At 50.7% G+C, this 23,058-nt stretch overlaps 1 protein-coding gene across 1 annotated transcript; it reads right to left on the bottom strand.

Annotated features, from left to right (window-relative positions):
* Positions 1-9,042: 9,042 nt before the first annotated feature.
* On the bottom strand, positions 9,043-16,942 carry CALM1 (calmodulin 1). Its single transcript, XM_069597198.1, has 6 exons — positions 16,642-16,942; positions 14,077-14,107; positions 12,910-13,053; positions 10,683-10,789; positions 10,113-10,248; positions 9,043-9,942 (listed from the first exon to the last, which is right to left on the bottom strand). The coding sequence occupies exons 1-6, from the start codon at positions 16,642-16,644 to the stop codon at positions 9,914-9,916; spliced, it is 450 nt and encodes a 149-aa protein (XP_069453299.1). The 5' UTR covers positions 16,645-16,942; the 3' UTR covers positions 9,043-9,913.
* Positions 16,943-23,058: the final 6,116 nt, after the last annotated feature.

Below are 23,058 nucleotides of genomic sequence, written 5' to 3'. Positions count from 1 at the left end.
ATATTAGTGACTTAACTACCGTTTTATCGCCTGATTTTGCGGGTGAGGAATTCAGGCAGAGTTCAGATGGGTGATTCTTCTGCTCTATCTGAGGTCAACTGAGGTTGCTAAGCTGCTTCAGTCGTGTCTGACTGTTCGCAAGCCTATGGACTGTAGCCCGCCAGGCTCCTCTGTCCACGGGATTCTCCAGGCAAGAAGACTGGAGTGGGCTGCCATGCCATCCTCCAGGGGGTCTTCCCGACAGAGGTTACTCAGTTTGCTGAATAGCTGGCAAATGGCCTGGCCTGGAGGCTGCAGGCCTCAACCTATTGGGCACCTCGGTGACAACCGCAGATAAAAAGATTAGGCCCAACGGACCGTCCACTGAATCGTCTACATGTGGCCTCTCCAGCATGGAGCTCTCAGGGCTTCCAGAATGTCCCGTGGGCAGAACTGGAAACACGCATGGGACCAGAAACCAGCAACCCCCTCGCCGTGTATCCCATCGCTCGAAGTGGCCACCGTGCCCCAGGGTCACTGCTGCTGCTCCAAAGGCTAAGACCCCATGCTCCCGGCACAGGGGCCCAGGTTCCACCCCTGCTCAGGGGACTAAACCCCACGTGCCCCAACCACGACCCAACACAGCCAAACAAATGTTAATGGAAAAAAAAAAGTCACCGTGTTCTCTTAGATTCAAGGGGACGAGACCAAGGCCTCGTCACTCACTGGAGGGGTAGGGCACAGTCTGACAGTGCCCAGCACACGCAGAGGTGTTTTAACTTCTGATTATATCCCTTTAGAGGTCCGTTTGTTTTACACTTTCTACTGCTTGAGTCGGTTCTCCAGGAAATTCTCCCTTTTATCTAAGTTTTCGTATTTATTGGCATCCAAGTAATGTGAAATGTCCAGTGGCTGGACGCAGTCAATGTTCCACACACACAGACAACGAAACTGTTCCTCGTGTGGTTCAGACACACTATCGTCTGCCGGATTCCGTCGTAGCTACAAGCACTGTGTCACAAGCCCTCTGGTGATGGCTTTGCATCCTCGCTGCCTGAATCCCGCTCGTGTACTCGAGCTGACACGTGTTGCTCATCAGCACATTCATAAGTGGTATCTAATAACCTTTCTAGGAACAGCCTGCAGAGGATTCCCAAAAGGTGGAGGCGGAAAAGCGAAGTGAACGTCCCTCAGTCGTGTCCGACTCTTTGTGACCTCACGGACGGTACAGTCCCTGGAATTCTCCAGGCGAGAATACTGGGATGGGTAGCCTTTCCCTTCTCCAGGGGATCTTCTCAACCCAGGGATCGAACCCAGGTCTCCCACACTGCAGGCAGATTCTGCACCAGCTGAGCCACCAGGGAAGCCCAAGAGTACTGGGGTGGGTAGCCTACCGCTTCTCCAGCGGATCTTCCCGAACCTTCCACTATTTTGAAGTTAATTCTGGGCTCTAGACCCGAGAACAACCAGCCAGAAGGCGGCACTCTCCCTTTTCCTCTCCTGAGCAGACTCTCCCACTAGGAAACAGCAAAGAAGTAGGTTCTGAATTCCTCCCTGGTCACAGGTGGCAGCCTGAAAGGGAAGCCCAGGCTGTGGTTTGCAAGGCTGCGTGAAAGAATTTGCCCTGTTTGAACAGCTGCACCCACACCCTGAGCTCCCCTCTGGGACCCTTCAGAAAGGATGAGCTCACTAGCTTTGAGCCAACCACTGGAGCATCACCCACTTCTGGGGTCTGGGGAGCGTCTCTGACCCTGAGTTGGAATCAGGCCGTGGGAGCCCAGGGATGCTGCGTGACGCCTGCCAGCTGAAGACGAAGACGGAGGCGGAGAAGAGAGGAGCGGAGGTGTGACCAGGTGGCTCCCCACGTTTTGGCGGGGCCTAGCCGGGGAGACGGGAGACGGGCTCCTGGCTGGGGGCAGGGAGCATTTCTCAAGGCCTAGCCAGAGCTGGGGAAGGCCCCAGGGGGCCCAGAAGAGAGGGAGCAGCAAGACGGGGTGGAGCAGACGGGAGGCTAACGGAAAAGAGAGCGCCTAACCAGGGACCTCTCCTGTCGGGGTCCAGGGCCTTTAACAAGAACGGGGTCTCTGCTGCAGACCCGGGCTCTGTAGCAGCCTGGAGGGGTGGGGGGGGGGAGGGAGACGGGCAGGGGCGCTCAGGAGGGGGCATCTGTGTACTGCGGCTGACTCACGTTGCTATTCGGCAGAAACAACACAATCCTGTAGAGCAACTATCCTTCGATTAAAAAATAAATTTAACATTAAAAAATAATTATCTGAAAAAAATAAAAAGAACAGGCTCTCCATCACTGTCCCACCAACAAGTCCTCAAGGGTGCTGCAGCTCTTCCCGTGGGGGTGCCCTCGGGCCTGGCCTGGCTGAGGGGCCAACAGAGCTGCCGGACTCTGGGGAACAGGCACCCGGGGACGAGAGGCTGGCGACTACCATTAGGGCATCCGGAGCGGTGAGGAGCAGAGGCTTAGGTCTGTGTGCTTTCGACAAAGGAAGGAAGTGACAATCCCCAAGAACCAACGTGAGCTGGATCAACCAGAGTAAGCAGAAAGCCTACCCTCATTTTCTTCTGTGGCATCAGAATTCACCCTGTGTGGAAGGAGAACAGCGTGTTTTTCAACACCGTTCCCTGGAGGAGGAAATGGCAATCCACTCCAGTGCTCCTGCCTGGAGGATCCCATGGACAGAGGAGCCGGGCAGGCGGCAGTCCACGGGGTCGCAGAGCAGGGCACCACCGAGCCGCTGAGCGTGCACATGTGTGGTCGCCTGGATGGCAGTGGATGTGCAGCCTCTCACGCACTTTTACAACCGCCCTGAAGACACTGAGGCAGACTCAGCACTTGGCAAAATTCACACCACACGGGAAGACAGGATTTGAATGCAGGTATCTGTTTAAATGTGGAACCTGGGTGAATTTCACAGCATCCTGTTGATTCCTCTCAGACTGGTTTCCCAAAAAAAGGCAAACATGAAGACTGAAGACTTCAGGAGGGTGTGTGAAAATGTGAACGGCCAAGGGCTGCCTTGTGGAGCAGGGTTACAGGTCCGGGGCCAGCTCCATCAGGCTTAAGTAGGTCCATGGGTAGAGGCTACCCGGATGCAAGTTTCAACCTTCCAACAACGTTCTCATGCTTACAACTGCTCAAAACATAATGTGCCAAATGGCCTTTATTGGGAGATGAAGTAAATGATGCTATCTTGATAGAGCCAGCTCCTTAAAAAATTATATCCAAGAATTTAAGTATATGGAGAAATGTTCAGTATAAAAAGTGAAAGAGAATTTTTAAAATGTGAATATATTATTCTATTTATATAATATCCAGAACAGGCAAATCCATCAACACAGAAAGTAGATTAGTGACTCCCAGGACTGGGAAGGGGGGTGGGGAAGGACCGCTAACAGGCTCAGGGATTCTTTTGGGTGATGAAAACTAAAATCAGCGCTGACGGTTATACGACGCTGTGAGTGTGTTAACAACTACTGAGCTGTATGCTTTGCAAGTATGAATGTTGTGTGACATGAATTGTATCTCGAAAAAAGAATAAGGGAAATAAAAAGTGTTAACTATCTTTTATAGGGTAGTGGGGTCAGTTGTTATCACAAATCTTATACAATAAACAGCATTTTTATTAGAATCAGAAAAATGGTGGTTTAGTTGCTCACTGGTGTCTGGCTCTTGTGAACCCATGTACTGTAGCCCGCCAGGCTCCTCTGTCCATGGGATTCTCCAGACAAGAATGCTGGAGTGGGTTGCCATGCCCTCCTCCAGGGGACCTTCCCAAAGCAGGGATCGAACTAAGATCTCCTGCACCTGCTGAGTTACCAGTGAAATATCACAAACCTTATACAATAAATAGCATTTTTATTAGAATCAGAAAAATACTTTTATAAAAATGGGCCTGCCTTTTGAGGTTAATAAGTTTCTTGTCATGGAAAAGTTTGAGAATCACCAGATATGGGTACTTGCATTGGAAATGCAATGTATGTGCTGGTCCCTTTAGGAAGATATTATCATTTTATAATTTGTCTTCACTTATTTCTATTTGTTTATAATGATTACACTATATGAGCCAGTCCTTTAACTAAAATACTATCATTTTATAATTATTTTCTCACTTGTTTTCTGCTTTTCAAACGCCATCCATTATCTCAAATATTGACTCTGCTATCAGTCTGTGGGGGGGAAAAATTAACTACAAAACATAATAACAAAAAAAGAAAATCCCAACTTGAAGGGTATATTAAGACTCAGAAAGGGAAAGAAAAAGTTTAAAAACAAACTATGCATGCTTATACGCAGCCAGGATAAAAAGGTTATCACGTTATAACAACGTTTATGAAATCACCTTACTAGAGCAGGAAACTCTGGGGTTTCCCTCGTATCTTTGTACAGGTGAAAACAAAACTGAAAAGTGTGGCCTTTGCTGGGACTCCCCTGGCGGTCCAGTGCTCAAGATTCCACACTCCAAATGCAGGGACGAGGGTTCAACCCTTGGTTGGGGAACTAAGATCCCACAGGCCTCAAGGCACAGTCAAAAAACGAAAGTCAATACACCCTCGCTTCCGAGGCTGCTGACACACAGGCAGAACATCAGTGATTCTTATGCGGGAGACTGCCACCGTTTTCTCTAACCCAGGCTCAGCGATGGTCGGTGGGGCCCCAGCTCCTGGGCTGCGCCAGCCCTCCCGCGGGTTCCGGCGAGCGGCTCCTCCCGCCCCGGCACAGGGCTGAGGCGGTGGGAGAGAAGCGGCACAAGCTATAAAAAACTTGGAGTTTTATTTCCTTCTAAGGCATCCTGAGTCACTGGACGCAGCGGCCCACAGGGCCCGGGGAAGTTCACTCAGATTGGAAGTGTGTGTGTGTGTGTGTGTGTGTGTGTGTGTGTGTGTGTGTGTGTGTGTGTGTGTTGTTCTTCCTGAACCAAAACGGCTGAAAAACCAGATGACGTTGTCACTTGGACTGAATCTCCCTCAGGCAGTGAATGGCGGCTTCCTACTTTTGTCCCGCCAGGAGGAGGGAAGTGGCTTCATGATCAGCTTCCTTGACCCACGTTCCAATATTACATGCCACAGTCTTAACAACAAAACTTACCCTCTGCTCCATGGGGTCACAGAGTCGGACATGACTGAGCGACTGAACAGAACCCTCTGCTCCACCCCCAACATTAAGCTGCTGAGACTTTTAAAATCCCATTTATCATCTCCAAGTATACAACACGCCTATACTCCTTTGCCTCCCACCCTTTAGGCTGCAATTTCTGTTTCAATACCAAGCGATGCCAAGCTGGGGTCAGAATCCTAGAAAGCCACAGGTAGAAGGTACCTGGGCTTCCCTGGTGGCTCAGGGGCAAAGAATCCGCCTGCAGTGCAGGAGATGTGTTAGACCCCTGCGTCGGGAAGGTCCCCTGGAGCAGGAAATGGCCACCTGCTCATCTTCTTGCCTGGAGAATCCCATGGACAGAGGGGCCTGGCGGGCTGCAGTCAGACATGACTGAGCGACTCAAGGTCCAATAATCTTTTTGAACTGAGGCGTAGAGAGGGAAAGAACCTGTCCGTGGGCTGCGGGCCAGGCCTGAGGTCTCAGCAGACAGCTCCGTCCCCCTGCAGACAGGGGTTGGTGGTGCAGAGGCGGAGGCTCCCAGCGCGTCTCGGGCCCTTAACCTGCGACCATTCCCGCCTTCTCAGCTCTCTCGCGCTTTGTTAAGGAGGCAAGGCAGCCTGCGGAAGGCCCTTCTGCAAACACAGGGGGCGGCCAGATGCTGCTCCTGCTTGCAGACGCAGTCTCGAGACGGGGTCGGGGGCCACGCTGTTAGGGCAGTACTGGTTCGGGCCAGGTTTCCACCCCGAGGTTCTCAGTGGGAACTGCACCCCGCCCCCCGGCCCCTCCCCCGGCCCACCACCCGGCCCCCGCCCTTCCTCAGCTGTCCTGCTCGGGACTTGGGCAGAAGCCGCTGCTTATGCAACTGTAAATTCCCAGCTAATATTTAACCCCCATCTAATTTCTAAAGTGTACTTCTTCACACAATTTCTAAAGAGACTTGAATTAACCTTGAGGTTAAAGAGGAAAATCTTTTCACGGTGTGAATTTTCCACACAAAACAAACACAGACACAGCAAAATGCCAGGGTGCGGTGTCGGCTACTCGCCCCTGAACTGCATGCTTTTGGATGTCTGGCCGCTCCGGGCTTCGTTTCATTGCAGCATATGGGGTCTAGTTCTCTGGCCAGGGTTTGAACCCGGCTCCCTGCCCTGGGAAGGGAGGGCCTTAGCCACTGCACCGCCAGGCTGAGTCCCCAGACCTGAACTTTAAAACCAGGCTAAGGCCAGAGCGGGACGTGTCTGAGGCGGCTCTGGCCCCTCCACCACCGTACTGGCGCGCAGGCACAGCCTGTTCACTGGGCAAACGGAACGGACGGCAGCGGGGGCTAAAAACCTCCAGAGTTCACAGTTAGAGATGAAAGGCTGCAGAAATGTTTATTGAATACAGTGCCAGGTTTATAAATAAAACTTATTTACAATTTCCATAGAGTTGGTCCCCCATCAGAGGTGGTTAAATCTCCAAACAGTTTATCTCAAGATTTACAGCAACGTTCAAGTGCATCTCCTTCACAAATCGCCACGGTGAAGGGTGACTTCCGTAACAAGAGGACCCCCACCATCTTGGCTACAGACGTGTTTAATGAACATTATAATAAATCTGGAGAAAGAACACACACTCCACCCACGCCACTACCTTCTTCCTCCGAGGGATACAGACTGCAAAGAGCTTCTGTCTCCTGCAGAACAGCTTCAAGGGGTCAGTAAGAGCTAAGAGTAACTGCCAGCTGAAGGATATAGTAAGACACATTCGTGGAAATCCAGTCACTGCCAAAAGGATGGGTGTATTTAGGATACACAGTAGTTACTTCAAATGCTGAAAACGGCTGAATGAACCAGGAGCAGCCTTGACCAAATTCACTCTTTGTTCAGGAGGAAGTTCCCGGGACTGCTGAGGGGCCGCTAGTCACACCGCTTCTCCGACGGCCCGAGCCGAGCCAGGCCGACTGGACGGCCCCGCGTCACGACGTGGTCACAAGTACAGTCAGACATGCGCTTATAAAGAGGGTATAAAAATATGTACAGCAGCTAGTTTTCAGTGTGTTTGAAAGTTGCCAAAAGTCACCAATTTAAAGTGTGCAAAAAATTCGTTTGTCAAAAAATCAGGAAAAAAAAAAAAAAAGCCTTCCTTGGCAACAGTGCATCAGAAACCCATCTGAAATATCAAGACACGTTTGCTCGACACCTACCCCGAACAGATGGAGGACGAAGCTGAGCGTGCGCGCCGAGGGCTCAGCAGTTTTTTATGGCAAGTCTCAGGCTCAAGCGGATGCCAGTCAGTCACTCTGTATATATATATAAATATATGTATATGTGTTTATAGAGCAGTTAGAAGTGGGGCCAGAGTTTACGGGAAGGTTCTGGCCAAGTTTCAGAGTCGAGCCCCCTCGCCCAGCTTATGTCCTCACAAGCCCCCGTGGACTGTGGACATCTAACCCTAGGGGGCTGGTTGTCCCCAAGGCCAGAAAGGCCCCAGTGGACTAGGCTTCCCCTTGAGGCCAAACTGGAACTCAGCACCCCTTGGGGGTACGTTTCTGGCTCCCAAACAGGATCCTGGCCAGCCACTTGTGAACCTGGCTTGAAGGGTAGTCTTTTAGGAAAGGCTACGGGACCAACACAGAGTCCACCCCATGGCGAGAGGGCCAGGACTGAAGGCAAAGTTCCTGAAAAACAAGCCAAATCGTCCTTTACCCTTTTTAAAGCTACCAAGAGATCATCGGCCACAGGCCTGAGAATGGGTCAACAGTCTTGCTACTTGACCTCCTGGCAAGAAACATCCAGGTTATCCAATTCCTTGAACCAGAAACCCCATTCCTCTCTCACCGGGAGAAAACCTCCACGGTACTGATGTTCCTTCCAGATTCAGGGAGTCACAGAAGCCAAGCCTCGCCCACGCTGCCAACCTCTTCTACCAGCCACCCAGCCCAGAGCGCAGCAGCCAAGCGGAGGGGCGGGCTCCTCTCCGTGGCTCGGACCCACCCCTCCGGCGGGGAAAATGAGGGCGCTGCAAAACGCCAGAGAGGCAGGGAGCAGACGAGAGGCGCAGGGTCTCCATAAACCAACCCTGAAGGCACCCGACGGGCTGCAGAGCGCGTCCCACCGCCTCACTGGCAGCCTGCTGCTGTTCCTGGGCAGTTAGACCTCCCATACAGGAACACTCAAAACCCAATCTCCTAATGAGATGCCACCAGTTAACACCCTGAAAAATGCAACACAGCCTTCAGAAAGAGCTCTGCACTGAATCCAATCCCTTTCCAGGGGGCGTTCAGGCAGACCAATCGCACCGCCAAGGCCAGTGCCAGCATCTCCTTAGCTCCAGTCACAGTTCTGTGAAGAACTGCAAAATTCCCTCTGGGCTGGAGTTTTACTTTCAAGTTGGAGGTTAGAATTGGTTCTACTGGGGGCAGGGGGCGGGGAGGAGCGAAGTCAAGTTAAGTACAATCATAAATTAAAAACTGTGCGTCAAAAGGTGACTGGTAGTGTCCTTTAGGCATGAAGAGACTGGCTTAGAAAAGTGACCACCGCTTCTACCACACACAGCAAGGGTTCAATCACAGACGCACTGAATCATCTCTTGCACAGTTGGTCTCAAAGTTACATACAACAGGTAACCAGCAGCACAATTAATAAGAACCCCTAAACACATGCTTGAGAAAGTGGGTTTTTTCCTTCATTTAAGAGCTCTACTCCCTGAACCACCAGTAAGTGACCATGATCCACTTCCCTCCCCCCAGTGAAAGTACAAGTGGCCCTACATGTCCATAACAAGACGAAGCCATCAGTATCCGCTTGGTTTGGGGAAAGGTCTCGCGCTCAGTGGTTGGTGCTGGGATGCGTGTCTCTGTGGGTGGGGGGTACCCAATACTGGGCCAAGGGCATTTTTAAAGGTACACTGGCCTCCCCTCCGACTGGCTCGTCCCCATTTAGGTCTGAGCTTTACAAAGCATTTAACACCACTTTAAGTTAATGGTCTTTTTATTGGAAAAAAAAAAAAAGACTAGCATTTACAACTTGGAATGGACGTAAATTGTAAATTTCTTGAACAGCAATGTTGATGGTTGTGCTGAAGTCCACAGCCACAGCCTACTCTGCCGGCTCCAAGTCATGGTTCGGAAGGTTTTAAAAACAGAGAGTCCAAAGATGCTCCCTTGATAAAAGTTTCTTTTTAAAAATTTGTATGAATGGTGATAGCCTGACACCCATTCCACTCAGCACAACGCGGACAACGCTGCAGACACAGACAGGCACGCCGCCAGCGTGCGTCACGGTCGCCGGGGGGCGTTAGAGAGGCTGGCCCTGCAGCAGGGGAGCTCCGCCTGGACAGTTGCCCACACGGCATCCTGAGGCGAACCAATTTTAAATGCCTCTTCTCAGTAAACCAGCTACAACAATTCATACTAACAATGTGAACTAGAACCCCTCTTAGTAGGTTTTGAATTTGTTTTTTTCACTTTTTCATTTTTAATACAAACGCCTGACTGTGCTCAATTGTCAAGCCGCATGCATGAAAAACTGGCCAGCCCAAACAGTGTTACTAATCACGAGCAGATGGACCTGCCAGGAGTCCACGAAGTGCTTCCTTATTGTTAAGGTAGGACAAGTATTTATATCGGGAAACTGAGGTGTAGCTTGGTCTTTAGGGGACGGGACCACCGACCGGTACATGCAGATTGCGTGTGTGTGGACAGAAGGTGCTGCTGACATTCAGTTTTGCTATACAGGAACAGAATGAGTAAATGAACTTTTTTTTTTTTTTTTTTGCAAGAGGTAAGTAAAAGATTCAATTTGATTCTTCTAGAGGGGGGAAAAAGGAGTTGAAAGTAGGTCTTCATTTTGCAGTCATCATCTGTACGAATTCTGAAAAGACAAATAATCATAACTTCCGGTTATCTTCAGAAGCAGCTTTAATGAAGGTAACATCTCTACTCTGCATAAGGGAAAAAACCCCTCGCTGCAGTAGTTAACTTGCTCACAGACCCTGAAGGGAGGACTGTTACAAAGCCGGCTAAGGAAGCGTGGCGTTTTACCTTCGTAGTTGACTTGTCCGTCTCCATCGATGTCAGCTTCTCTGATCATCTCGTCGACTTCCTCATCTGTCAGTTTCTCTCCCAGGTTTGTCATGACGTGGCGGAGCTCTGCGGCGCTGATGTAGCCGTTGCCATCCTGCGAACACGCCGCGGTGGTCACCGGCAGGGACTCAGCGCTGTGGGCAGGCAGGGCTCTGACCGAGCCGCTGCCCGTGTGTACCTGCCAACTCTCTAGCCCCCCTCCACCCCTGCACACATGCAGCCAGCCAGTCCAGACACCGCAGGGGCTTCTTAAAGGGCAGAGGAAACTGCAACAGTCCAACCCCTGGCTCACAATCCCTCTGCCGTTTACTATGCCCACTGTCCCGTGGCAAGGTTACTGCAGTAAGTCCGGAATATTCTACTGTCCCGTGGTAAGGTTACTGCAGTAAGTCCGGAATATTCGAAAGTGAGATTCCAGAGGCGCAGGCAGGCAGGTAAAGTGTTCTAACTAGAAAAGCATGTGAAAGCTTTTAGAAATGGCCACAAAGTCATATTTCACTACAGTCAGCAAAGCAGACACAGGGTTACCTTATCAAAGACTCGGAATGCCTCGCGGATCTCTTCTTCACTGTCGGTGTCTTTCATTTTTCTAGCCATCATAGTCAAAAATTCTGGGAAGTCAATGGTGCCATTACCTCAAATTAAGAAACAAAGCTTGTGTGAAATAAGTGCTCCAGTTATCGCTACTCAATAGATAACTTTAATATCATTTTATAGAACAGTAAGCATTTGGTAAGACACACTGGTGAAGTGCTTTATCAGGTTGTATTATCTTCGGTCTAAACTATTCAAAAACTTCACAGAGCAATTTCACATGATTCATGTAATTCAAACTAGTAATCAATGCCCAGGAAAGCATTTAATGATGCAAAGGAAACTGCACACAGCTTCTTGGCCACTGGAAGGCTGGTACAGTTCAACAGGAAGAAAAAAAAGCCCACGGCAGCGCTGGCTGCATCTTTCCACTCCCGAGGGAGGCACCTGAGATTGCCTTCCCCCCAAGTCAGGCAGAGCCCTCAGCTCGAACTCTGCCTACACCGGTAATGCTGGAAAAGGCCCATCACTGAGCCACCAAGGGTTTCAAGGAAGAAAGCAAGTAGGGAAAGACGTGAGTGGGGAAAGGTGGCTCTCGTGACAGGAGCCTCGAGCGCTGCAAAGCCTTCTCCAGGAGGCGCCTCTCAGACGCTTTATGGGAAGTCACCAGCGGTTTTCTCCCAACAGTATCTTTCTTTCCTACTAAGTGCATGGCTCGGAAGTATTTTCTCAGCTCAGATCATTAACAATCAGGAAACTGTCAGCAGAATCTGTTCTGTGACCAGTATTCCAAACTCCTCCTTTGAAACCAACAGTGAGATGAATACACCAGAGACAAGCCACCAGATCAACAGTGTAACTTGAACTAAATAGAAATAAAAATTATATTAGAAGGAAAAAAAGCCTTATGGGAAGTCACTCTTTTTCACCAGTACCTTTAAAACAAAGTAGTAATTCACAGATTCCCTCAAAGCATTTTGGCCTCCAAAAATTTAAAGCATTATTGACGTTCATGGCAGACAGAAACCAGTAGTCTGAAATGACCTCTTATGGCCCTACAGCAATGTCTTCAGCATCAACATATTCACTCATGGCAAATGTTAGATTCTACAGCTTAAGACAACTTCCCCTCCTTGTTCCACACAATCAGAGGGCCTAATACATTGTGCCAGTCCCCAGACAGCTTCCTGGGCTAGACTATAAGAGAGCCACACTATGTTCCCAGATGGTTGATCACCCTAGCAATCAAATGAGACAGAACTATGAATAAACCTCTTTCCCCAAAGTATTAACGATGAAAACAGTCTTTAGAAGTAGCTCAAATGGGCTTAAACCACTGTTAAAGAGGTGACCCCAAACCCCTGCTTCTAAATATATGTGACCAGCAGTATAATTCTGTTTTATCACATTATACCATACTTTACATTTTAAATGGCTAGTATCAAGCTGATCAAGAAAGTCTAGATCCAAACTGTTAATTCCTATTTCATCTTTTCAAAATTTGCTAATGTTCTACAATGTTATGTTTATAGATTTGATTAATTTACTTAAATGTATTATATGAATCACACTTACTAATTTAATATTATTTCCAAAGCACATGGTTTTTCTCTGAGGGGAGAGGGGAGTGATTAAAAACTACTTACTGATAGAAGCAAGCAGTAAAAAGGTCTCCTGTCCACTGCTCTGGAGTCCAGAGAACAAGCGACCGAACGCCAAGCTCCTCCTGGCTCCGCACCCTCCTAGCAGGTCCCCTCGGCCGCCATGCACCCCACCTCCAGGCCGCACGCGACCCCTGACGCCTCCTCAGCAAACACACCGACAGCTCCCACTGCACTCATGTCGCTACAGCAACACCTGAGGCTCTTCCCCCGCTGCACTCGGGGTTTGTCTCCTGAGATGACCGCGCTTTCTTAAAAGGTCTATGGCTGCATGTTTTTACTTTCCCCACAGTACTCAGTGCAGACTCATGGGCCAGCCGATAAAAGACTGAGCTACAGGTCACGGCAAGCAGAAAAGGACAACACTGTGATCTGATCCAGGAAACGTTCTGGGCAGCGAGGAGGGCTAGGGGCAGGCCCGTGATGTCCACAGCCTAAGGAAGCCACAGAAAGGCGCTCTGCACACCTGCCTTGCTCCCGACGCCTGAAAGGCAATCTGGTGACAGGTCTAAGCTTGACTCACACACACTGGCACTCGTCCACAGCCCCCAAGCCCTTACCATCGGCGTCCACCTCGTTAATCATGTCCTGCAATTCGGCTTCTGTCGGGTTCTGGCCCAACGACCTCATGACGGTTCCGAGTTCCTTGGTTGTGATGGTGCCATCACCATCTTTGTCAAATAGGGAGAAAGCTTCCTTGAATTCTGAAAACACAAGTTTACCTTTTAGAATGAATGTCTTCACCCAACCCAGTCACAGCACGCCCGACCCCTGAACTTGCCAAAGCAAGCCAAGCTGTGCAAGTTAACAGAAGCCGCCTGCTCTTGATCTGCTGAAACAAAGCCCACAGCAGTCACGCTGGACGGGCCTTCACACAGAGCAGAGCAAGTGTCACCACAGGCAACCAGTTCCATAGAGCCACAAAATCCCCACGCTTTTAAAGGCTAAGCTTCAACAGTTTAGCGCCAGGCCCAATCTGACAAGGGAAGACTGTCCCTTCCTGTGCAATCTCTACAGCCGTTAAGAACTCCTTGTTTCACAGCAACAGGAGAGGTGGTTACCAGAAATGGGCAATCCCTGGTAACCAGAGAGTTCTCTCTCCACGGCATTCAGAGTACTCCAAAGGCAGTCCTGGTTTCCTGAAGAGAAACCATCTCAGAAAACCCCTCCAGGGACTCCCTGGCCGTCAGTGGTGAAGACTCTGCACTCCCGACTTGGGGGGTGCAGGTTCGATCCCTGATTGGGGAACTGAGATCTGGCATGCCACATGCCAAGGCCAGAAAGCCCGAGAAGTCCTCCAGGGAACACTGAACGCTAAAATCCACACTAACTTCATTCCCTTCGCGATGATTACGGTGGTCCTCACTATCCTCCTCACCCATTCCCATTTAGAATAGCAGGCACAAGCTTTCACGGTGCATTACAAAGGGGCGTAAGAATTCTAAACTACATTTTTGAGTAGCCGGCTCCATGCACTCTCATTCCATACGAAGCCCAGCACCCCATGAAGCACTCTAGAGTGTAGCAAGTGGGTATCCTTAGTTCCACCTTACATTATCTCCGCAAGACTGACCAGGAGTAACATTTAACCTAAATACTTCTCCTTGTTGTTTGCATTTAAATAAAAGCCTTAGAAAACTGCTCAGACTAAGGGGAGGGGGAAGAGCCACCAGCACTGAGGCTACCTAGTTCTGGTCTACCGAGACTCCCTGTAGTCACCCACTTACCAGCAATCTGCTCTTCGGTCAGCTGATCAGCCTGCACAGAAAAAGAAAAGGCTATAATTCAACCCACGGGAGTCTCGAGTCAGCATAGCTTTTCCAATTAACTCTTTTAATAGTGTTCTTTCTCAGCTGTGAAAATTTCAACCGTGTCATTTAAGAGAAACAATTAGAATGCAGGGAACTCTTTATGCTGTTTTAAAAACAAAGGATGACAAGTTAGACAAGGTCTCACTTCTGGTTTTCTTCTCCGGGCCTACCGGCTCTCCGCTCTGCGGGGGGTCCAACTAGGAGTCAGTTCATCATCTGAGAAATGGCGCCGCTAGTGGCCACAGGCCCACTGCAGCAGCCGCAGGGCCGGCTCCGGGAAGAAGAGCGCCGCCTACTGCACGGACGCCGCGCTCTCCGCGGCCATCCACGGAGGGACCCAACCTGCCGCGGCCGGCCCTGCAGCCAGGACCGGGGCCAGGTCAGGCCCTCAGCGCACCGTGCACACCGCTGCGGGCACTCCAGATCTCCAAACTGTCGTTACATAATGGCACTGGCTTGGATTAACAGGCTTTTATGTCTATTTTACGAGATACAGTTAAGTGGAAAAATATACACAGCAATGGGTTATCCTACCAACTTCATTTCCATGCTTTCCAATCACTAAAATTAGGCAGTTATTTGTTAAAAGCCTATCATTTAGAACAGCTAAATGTCCTTGGTCAAATTATCCTGATTCAAAAGCCGGGGTGGGGGGAATAATGGAACAGTCCTACAATTGAGCTGTTACAAAACTGCAAAACTGAAGTACACAGAAACTACGTTAATTATGAGGCTGTGCCCTCCTTTTTTTTGAGAGGAACTATGAACTCTGCTAGAGGACATTTACTCTACCCTTTTAAGGGTGATGTAAGAGCTGCCCCTAATAAACACTTCACTAGAGGCGGTAATGCCGCGAAGCTAACTCTCCTTGCATCACTTGCTCTCCGCAACGCTGATCCTGGGCCTCCAGCCATGGGGATTTGGGATCTCAAGGACAGATAGTATGTATTTTTATTTTAATGAAGGATGGCTAACGAAACCAGTTCCAAAACAAGTCCTAGTAGAAAGCTAATGGCAGTTTATTCGAACTCGCAAGTGAAAACTTTCACAGGAAGAGTGATGTTCCAACATATTGACTTAGGGGGGAAACATTTTTTTCAAATTATAACTGTGCCTCCCCTCCTCCCTACCCCAGACACAGCACGCCGGTTTTCTTCATAGCGAAGGAAGGAAACACGAGGATTTATGTAATGCCAGGGCTACGTCTCTGCCTCCTACAACAGGAAGCGCTGCCGGCCACACCTCGCAAGAAAAGCTGTCACCTCGCCGGGGAAGTGTCCTCTGAGAGTGTACATCGAGGCTGTCGGCCCGCCTCGACACTGAGGGACACGCTCACCGCCACACCGCGTCGGCCTCGGGGCAGAGGTGCGGGGGCCCCGCCGAGAGCAGCCACCCCGCCCCGCCGAGCCAGAAAGGCGGGGGGTGATGTCAGCCCTGCCGGCCGGGGGATGGCACACCCGGAGAGGCGCACGGGCGCATCTGGCAGCCGGGGAGCCGCAAAGGAGGCGGAGAGGGGAGGGCATCTCCCCTCGGACGGGAGGGAGCGCGGGCCGCAGAAAGTGCCGGGCGAGGTGGCCCCGGGAGCAGGGTGCGGGGCGCCTCTCCTTCCAGGCCAGGGAGACCCCCCCCACGCCCGCCGCGGGCGGGGCCCGAGCGCGCCCCGCGCCTCCCATCCGCTTCTGCCCTGCGCGCCGCCACCTCCCGCGGAGCACAAACTTCGCGTCTCCACTGGAGACCGCGGCGCGCGCCAGCGCTCCTCCCCGCCCCCCGCCCCAGTTAGCACGGCCGAGCGCCTCCCGCGGGGGGGCCCGCCCGCTGCCCCGCGGCCCCGCTCGCCTCTACCGCCGCGCGGGGCGGGTCTGCAGGGGCGCCGGACGCCGCGACGCGGACCCCGGGACGCCGCAGGGCCCCGCCCGGGCAGGGCGGCCGGCCGGGCCGCCGCTTCCGCCCCCGCTGCCCCCCGCCCCGCGCCTTCCTGCCCCCACCCCCCCTCCCCGGCTCCTTCCTTCCCGACCCACGCCCGCGCCGCGCCCCCCGGGAGGGAGGCGGGAGGAGCGCCCCGAGGGGACGGCGGCGGCCCCGCGCCCCGGCCGCGGCGACGTGCGCCACCGGCTCGCTCCGGCCCATTCATTCTCCGCCGCTCGCGAGCCGGGGTCTGGCCGCGGCCCCGCCCGGGCCCCCGCCCTCAGGGCGTTACGGGGGCGGACGACTGAGCGGGTGGGTGCGGGGGCCCGGCCTGGCCAGAACCCCCGCTCGGGGCCGGGCGCGGCCAACCCCGGCCCCACGACGGGCCGAAATGTAAATGGGGCTGCCCAGCCGGGGAAACCGGGATGCAAACCCAGAGCGCGTCCTGAGCCGCAGCGGCTGCGCAACACCCGGAAGCCAGGAAAAGCCACCCAGCGAGGGAAAGACGGGAAGAGACATGATCGGGAGAGCGCGGGCAGGCGGCCGCGGCGCCGGCACTCGCCGCGCCCCACCTACCATGGTGCGAGCGAGGCAGGGAGGCCGAGAGAGCGAGGGTGGCCGCGCCGGGGCCGGGACCGCAGGGCGCCTCCGCTACAGCTGCTGCTGGGGCCCCGTGTGCGCTGAGCGCTGCGCCGTCGCCGACCGCCGCCGCCGCCAACTGCGCTAACGGCTCCGCGCCTGCAAAGCTCCCAGCACCGCCGCCGCGCCGCGAGCCTGCGCCCCGCATTATATATACGGCGCCGCGTATCCCTCCGCCGCCGCGCCGCCGCCTCGCCGTGCGCCCCGCCGCGAGGGCCGGGCCTCGCTGCCTGGCCCCGCCTCCATCCCCGCCCCCAGCCCTGGCCCCGCCCCGGCGCGCCCGGCCTCCCGCCGACCCTTCGTGCGCGTGGCCGCCGGCGGGGCTGGGACCCTCGCGGAGAAGCGTGGAGGGGCGCGGGGTGCGTGCCCCGAAGAGTGCCCGCAGCTGCCAGCCCCGACCAGGGCGGAGACAGAGCGGATGCGTAGCCGACGGGGGGCGGCCCCGGCTTCAGAAGGCCCCCACCCCGCAGGAGGGACCCCTCTGCCCCTTCCTACCCCCACCACCCGCCCCTCGCATCTCGCGCCCCGGGGCAGCGGGCTGGCCCTGGCCTCGCGGTCCGCCGCTGGGGAGCCGTGGGCAGTTCTGGGGTGGGGGCGGCCGCACCTTTGGTGACCGAGGACAGGGATCTGGAGGGAGCAAGTGTCCTCGCGCAAGAAACTGCTTAGACGTTTGCTTTTCAAGTAATGTCGGAGACAAATGAATATATATGCTCGATCGCTAAATCCGTGTCATGCTTATATGCTTAGCCAGTCTTACCTTAATGCTTTTACGTTTCCACTGAATTTTTTTGGTATGCTTGAATACTCTACCCCTCCTACTGTACTTTTCTTCCCCTATGGAAAACACTGCTCATCCTGACCCTAGTCTTACTGAAACCAATGTACCCGTGCATCTTCCGTAGACTGTGAAACCCTATGCTTTTTATTTTTATGTTAGTTACCTGGTCCTAAGAGATCAGATCTTTATTCGTAGATCCACAGAAACAAAGAAGGAAAAAAAAGATACGTAGAATCCCCTAGATTAGAGTTGGAACACAGAGTTTAATTGACTCTACTATAGAGCACGACCATTTTTTAAATGCACAATCTTAATTATATTTCCTTTCAAGTAGTATTTTAATCTAAAATTTACTCATATTTTCAATTTTCTGTATAGCAGAAAAAGGACCATATCAGTTATAAATGTAAAGCCCAAAACTTTGTAAAAATCTTGACAAAATGCTGCAGTTTCTTTTCTTGCCAAGGCAGAGCACAGAATCTGATCTTCTGTTTACAGGGCCTGGGCAACAGTTGCAAGTTATTATTTGCATACTCCTTCAGAGAATGTGGCAAAGTGTGTGATTGACAAGCTCTGCTAGAAAGGGCTTCGCTTGGTTATGCTTGTTTCTGGCTTTGACACAGTCTGCAGAAAAGATGTTTTAAAACAATGGAAAATGTTTGGGCACATTGTAGGTGCCCAGGACTTGTGTGATAGCCTCAGACAAACATCTGTGGAATTGTTTTTACTGATATGCCTTCTGGAATGCGGTAGGAAACGGGGAACCAGCTGTGCAATTTAAAGGGAGGCTGCCACAGCGAGCCAGGGAATGGTGCTGCCTTCCCTCTGCAGATGAGAAAGACATCACCTACTGAACGTGGTTATCACCATCATTCTGTCTTCCTGGGCGAAAACTTGAATGGGAATAAACTGTATGTTAATAGGAGAGTTGGAAATAGGGGGAAAGGGACTAATACAAAGTCAGTTAAAAGAATATTCAGTAATACAGCAAGCTACAGTCTAAATGGCCAAATATGCTAAGGGAATTGGTATTCTTTTGCCAGGCTTTTCATACAGTAGTTAAATACATTTTAAAACTTGGTATACATTGTATAAGAAGGAGGAAAAATGGCCTCGAGATGAAATGTGTTTAATTCTTAAAGGTTGATTAGGTTCTGATAGTCTTCTGTTCCTTATAAATAAGTTGCTAGAATCCATGGTTTTGAAAACCAGGCATTTTCTAAAATAATGCTGCTTCTTCCATCATTTAACCTCTTTCACCCAAATAAAACACTTTGAAACTTTTTCATGACTTTATTTGCTAAAGACTGTATTTCAAAGTCATCTTACTTATTATAGTAAAATTCATTATTGTGATTCTTTACACTTTACCAGCTAGGGTTCTCTTTTGATAATTCTTCATCAAAGTACAGCTTTCAAGTCTATCGGATTTGTAATGAGGTCACGCTTTCCTCAGTTTTATGGCAGCTTGACACACTGAAATAGAAGAAGGTCAAGTGACTCACCCAAGACCTTGCCATGGACCAGGGACGGAGCATAGAATAGAGTGTGAGCCCCCGTTCAAGGACTCTGAGACTAGATTCCATGCTAATGAAATTAACATCTGAAAATTGAAAATGTACCACGTGAAGATTTATGTATTTCCTGAAGCAGGTTCTTCTGGGTTTTCATTAAAGATTTAAGTGAATAAACTTTCTAATTTATGAAAAGATCAGGAATCAAGAAATCCCTTGGATTGCAAGAAGATCCAACCAGTCCATCCTAAAGGAAATCAGTCCTGAATATTCACCAGAAGGACTGATGTTGAAGCTGAAATTCCAATACTTTGGCCACCTGATGCGAAGAGCTGACTCATCTGAAAAGACCCTGATGCAGGGAAAGACTGAGGGCAGGAGGAGAAGGGGAAGACAGAGGATGAGATGGTTGGATGGCATCACCGACTCAATGGACATGAGTTTGGGTAAACTCTGGGAGTTGGTGATGGACAGGGAGGCCTGGCATGCTGCAGTCCACAGAGTCGCAAAGAGTTGGACACGGCTGAGCAACTGAACTGAACTGAAGCCACAGTATTGTGAAGTCACTGGCAGGCAGACTGTTGACCATTAAACCACCTTGGCTACAGTCCCTGGGGTCTCAAAGAGCTGGCACGACTGAGCACAGCAGTGCATTGTGAAGTCATGATTTACTGAGAGTTAAGACTACGGAATAGTTCATGATATTGAGGGAAAACGGCTATGATTGTTTAAATAAGTGAAAAGTGAAAGCGTTACTTGCTCAGTCGTGTCCCTTCTTTGTGACTCCACAGACTGTAGCCTGCCAAGCTCCTCTGTCCACAGAACTCTCCAGGCAAGAATACTGGAGTGGATTGCCATTCCCTTCTCCAGGGGATCTTCCCGGCCCAGGGACTGGACCTGGGTCTCCTGCATTACAGGCAAATTCTTTACCATCTGAGCCACTGGGGAATAAAGTAATGTTAAATTGAAGAAAAATAGAAAGAATGCAACCCTATGTCAGGAATCTCAAATTTTAATATCACTTCTGTCACTAACCTGATCACCCATTTGAGTGTAACAGAAAAAATACAAATGTAATCATTGTACATATTCAGGGGTAAGTCAGGTTTGGATTTAATCTAGAAATTCCTTCCAACTGTAAACCCTGTGCCTGAGATTCTAATATATATGATTATAAAATATACATGTATAATATGTATCATCATATATGTCATATGTGTGTGTACACACAAAGGTATTGAAGGTGAAGAGGGCAAATGAAGAAATTGAAATAGCTTAAAGATTAACATTTGATGGGACTTCCCTGGCAGTCCAGCAGTTGAGACTCCAGGCTTTTAATGCACGGGATGTGGGTTTGAACCCTGGTTGGGAGCTAAGATCTCAGGCCCTGTGACACAGCCGAAAATTTAAAAAATAATAATAACATTTGCTGAGCATTTGGCCACCTGATTGATGCAAGTAACTGACTCATTGGAAAAGACTCTGATGCTGGGAAAGATTGAGGGCAGGAGGAGAAGGGGATGACAGGGGATGAGATGGTTGGATGGCATCACCGACTCAATGGACATGGGTTTGAGTAGACTTCGGGAGTTGGTGATGGACAGGGAGGCCCAGTGTGCTGCGGTCCATGGGGTTGCAAAGAGTCGGACACGACTGAACTGAACTGAGCTGGACTGAGCGCTGGCTGTGGCCAGGCCCTGTGCTAACTATCATTTCATCCCCCTGCCATGCTGTGAGGCCAGCACCATTATCCTTATATAGAAACTGAGGCACTGAGAGGCTCAGCTGCTGCTGCTGGTAAGTCACTTCAGTCATGTCCAACTCTGGGATTTGCCTAATTTAAGTATTGAAACGAAAAAATCTGTATCAGAGGACCAAGCACATAAGCATTACACTATATCTCTTGTAAATTAATAGAATTTATTTTTAATTTTGTTTTGGAAGGAACACAGCAAGACTAAAAAAATATATATTTTTTTAAGAAATACTTACCCAAGGATTTAAAATTAAAATAAAATCATAGGGATGTAGTAATAGCTGTACCTACCACACCAGGAGCAGAGTGTATAAGAAAAAGCAAAACATTCACTTTATGGTGCTTCCTGGCCAGAGGACATTTCTCGTTTTGCAAACGAGGTCTAAAGAGGTGAGGAGACTTGCTCACCATCAAACATTTGGCTGACGACTCTATGCTGTCACTGAAAGAGACGACCGAGAACTCTCTCATCCCTGTCCTATTCCATGATGCGTCTCTCAGAATTGGTATTTTATTTTTATAAATGCATTTATTACTTACAGCGGTGCTGGGTCTTTGTTACTGCTCCGCTTTCCTCGAGCTGCAGCGGGCGGGGGCCTCTCTCCAGCTGTGAGGCCCAGGCTTCTCACTGGGGTGGCTTCTCTTGCTGGGGATCGTGGGCTTTAGGGCGTTTGGACTTGAGCAGCTGTGACACCTGGGCTCAGCAGTGGTGGCTCCTGGGCTCCAGAGCACAGGCTCAGCAGCCGTGGGGCGCGGGCTTAGATCCTCGCGGCACATGGGACCTTCCCAGGTCAGCGACTGAACCCCTGTCTCCTGCACTGGCAGCCAGATTCTTTACCACTGAGCCACCAGGGAAGCTGAGGAGTTGGCATTTTAAACTAAATAGAGACAGATGGATGGATGGGTAGGCAGGTAGGTAGACAGACAGATCCTGTAGCCTTCATGGACCTTACGTTGTTCTGAGAAAATGACTCTGTGTGTGGGGGCGGGGCCGTGGGATGGCGGGAGGGAGGTGGTGCTTGGCTGGATGGTTCTCACAGAGTCACGCGTCTAAACTCCTTCACTGTAGCCGTAGGCTGCTGCGTCTTCACAGATGGGTTGTCTAGTTAGAGAATTTTCGTTTAGAAATTTGCAGTCCAAAACTGGAGCCCCTCTCCTGAGCTATCTCACAGGAAAGAAATCTTGTCTTTGCCCTCTCTGCCATCCACAGCTGCCTCTTTCTCTGCCCCATGGTCCAATACAATTTGATGATGATCCACCATTTGGGGTTTTCTTCCTCACTAATCATCTCCAATAGCCCAAACAGGCTCCTGCTGTTTGTGTGTGGATTTACATTTCGTTAAATATTATACAGGATTATTATATAAGCTTTACTATCTCTATCAATAACAAAATACCTCACTATTTTTCCACTTAAAAATTTTGCTATTACAATATCTATTTTTGCTATTATCTTTTATAAATGACTCTCAGGTAAAAACACAGGGAAGATTCTAACATTACATTTAAATTTGAAATGTGTTCCCATCATAAGGAAATGAGTGAGTTTTAAGCCGTGACTTATCACCGTGAGAAAAGCATAACTAGTTTTAGCGTCTAATTTGCGAGCACGCATGCTTACTCACTCGGGTGTGTCCGAACCTTTGCAACCACAATGACCGAGGCCCATCAGGCTCCTCTGTCCTCCATGAGATTTTTTTCAGGCAAGAATACTGGAGTGGGTTGCCATTCGCTTCTCTAGGCGATCTTCCTGACCCAGGGATCGAACCTGTGTCTCCTGCATTATAGGCGGATTCTTTACCTGCTGAGCCTTCAGGGAAGCCCTATGTCTATTTAGTGTCCCAGAATTTAAAGGAATCATAACCAGACCACTACACACCCTATATGTGTTCCAGCTTGCAGCAGCCCTCAGCATATTAATGATCTAAAGAGAAACAGCACCATTCCCCTGGGATGTGCGCCCCATTCTCATTTGTTCTAAATCGCTCTGCACAGCAGAGGATGAGTCCTGCCCGACACTCGCAGCACTTCTGCTTGTTTCGCTAGTGGCTGTGGTGATGGGTCTGCATTGTTCCCTCCACCTGGTCCACCCTTGGGACCAAGGCCATGAGTATGCGACACAGCCAGCTGAGGTCAGGGACAGAGACAGAGCGAAGCAACCGACAGGCAGTGAGATGGACCCCGACTTGGGCCTCACTAGCTCTGCTTTGCATGCACGCCCAGCCGCTTCCATCGTGTCCGACTCTGTGCGATCCCACGGGCCCACCACCTGTGGCTCCTCTGCCCGTGGGATTCTCCAGGCAGGA

The sequence above is a fragment of the Ovis canadensis genome, chromosome 7 (assembly GCF_042477335.2).
Source record: "Ovis canadensis isolate MfBH-ARS-UI-01 breed Bighorn chromosome 7, ARS-UI_OviCan_v2, whole genome shotgun sequence".
Taxonomy (NCBI): Eukaryota; Metazoa; Chordata; class Mammalia; order Artiodactyla; family Bovidae; genus Ovis; species Ovis canadensis.
This window is presented reverse-complemented; position numbering and strand designations above follow the sequence as displayed.

Excerpts from the sequence above, each read along its gene's own strand:
- CALM1 (XM_069597198.1), bottom strand. Across the intron at positions 13,054-14,076 it reads GACCGAAGAGCAGATTGCTG|AATTCAAGGAAGCTTTCTCC; the intron begins GTAAGTGGGTGA and ends TTGTGTTTTCAG. Across the intron at positions 9,943-10,112 it reads CGGACAAGTCAACTACGAAG|AATTCGTACAGATGATGACT; the intron begins GTAAAACGCCAC and ends TTGTCTTTTCAG.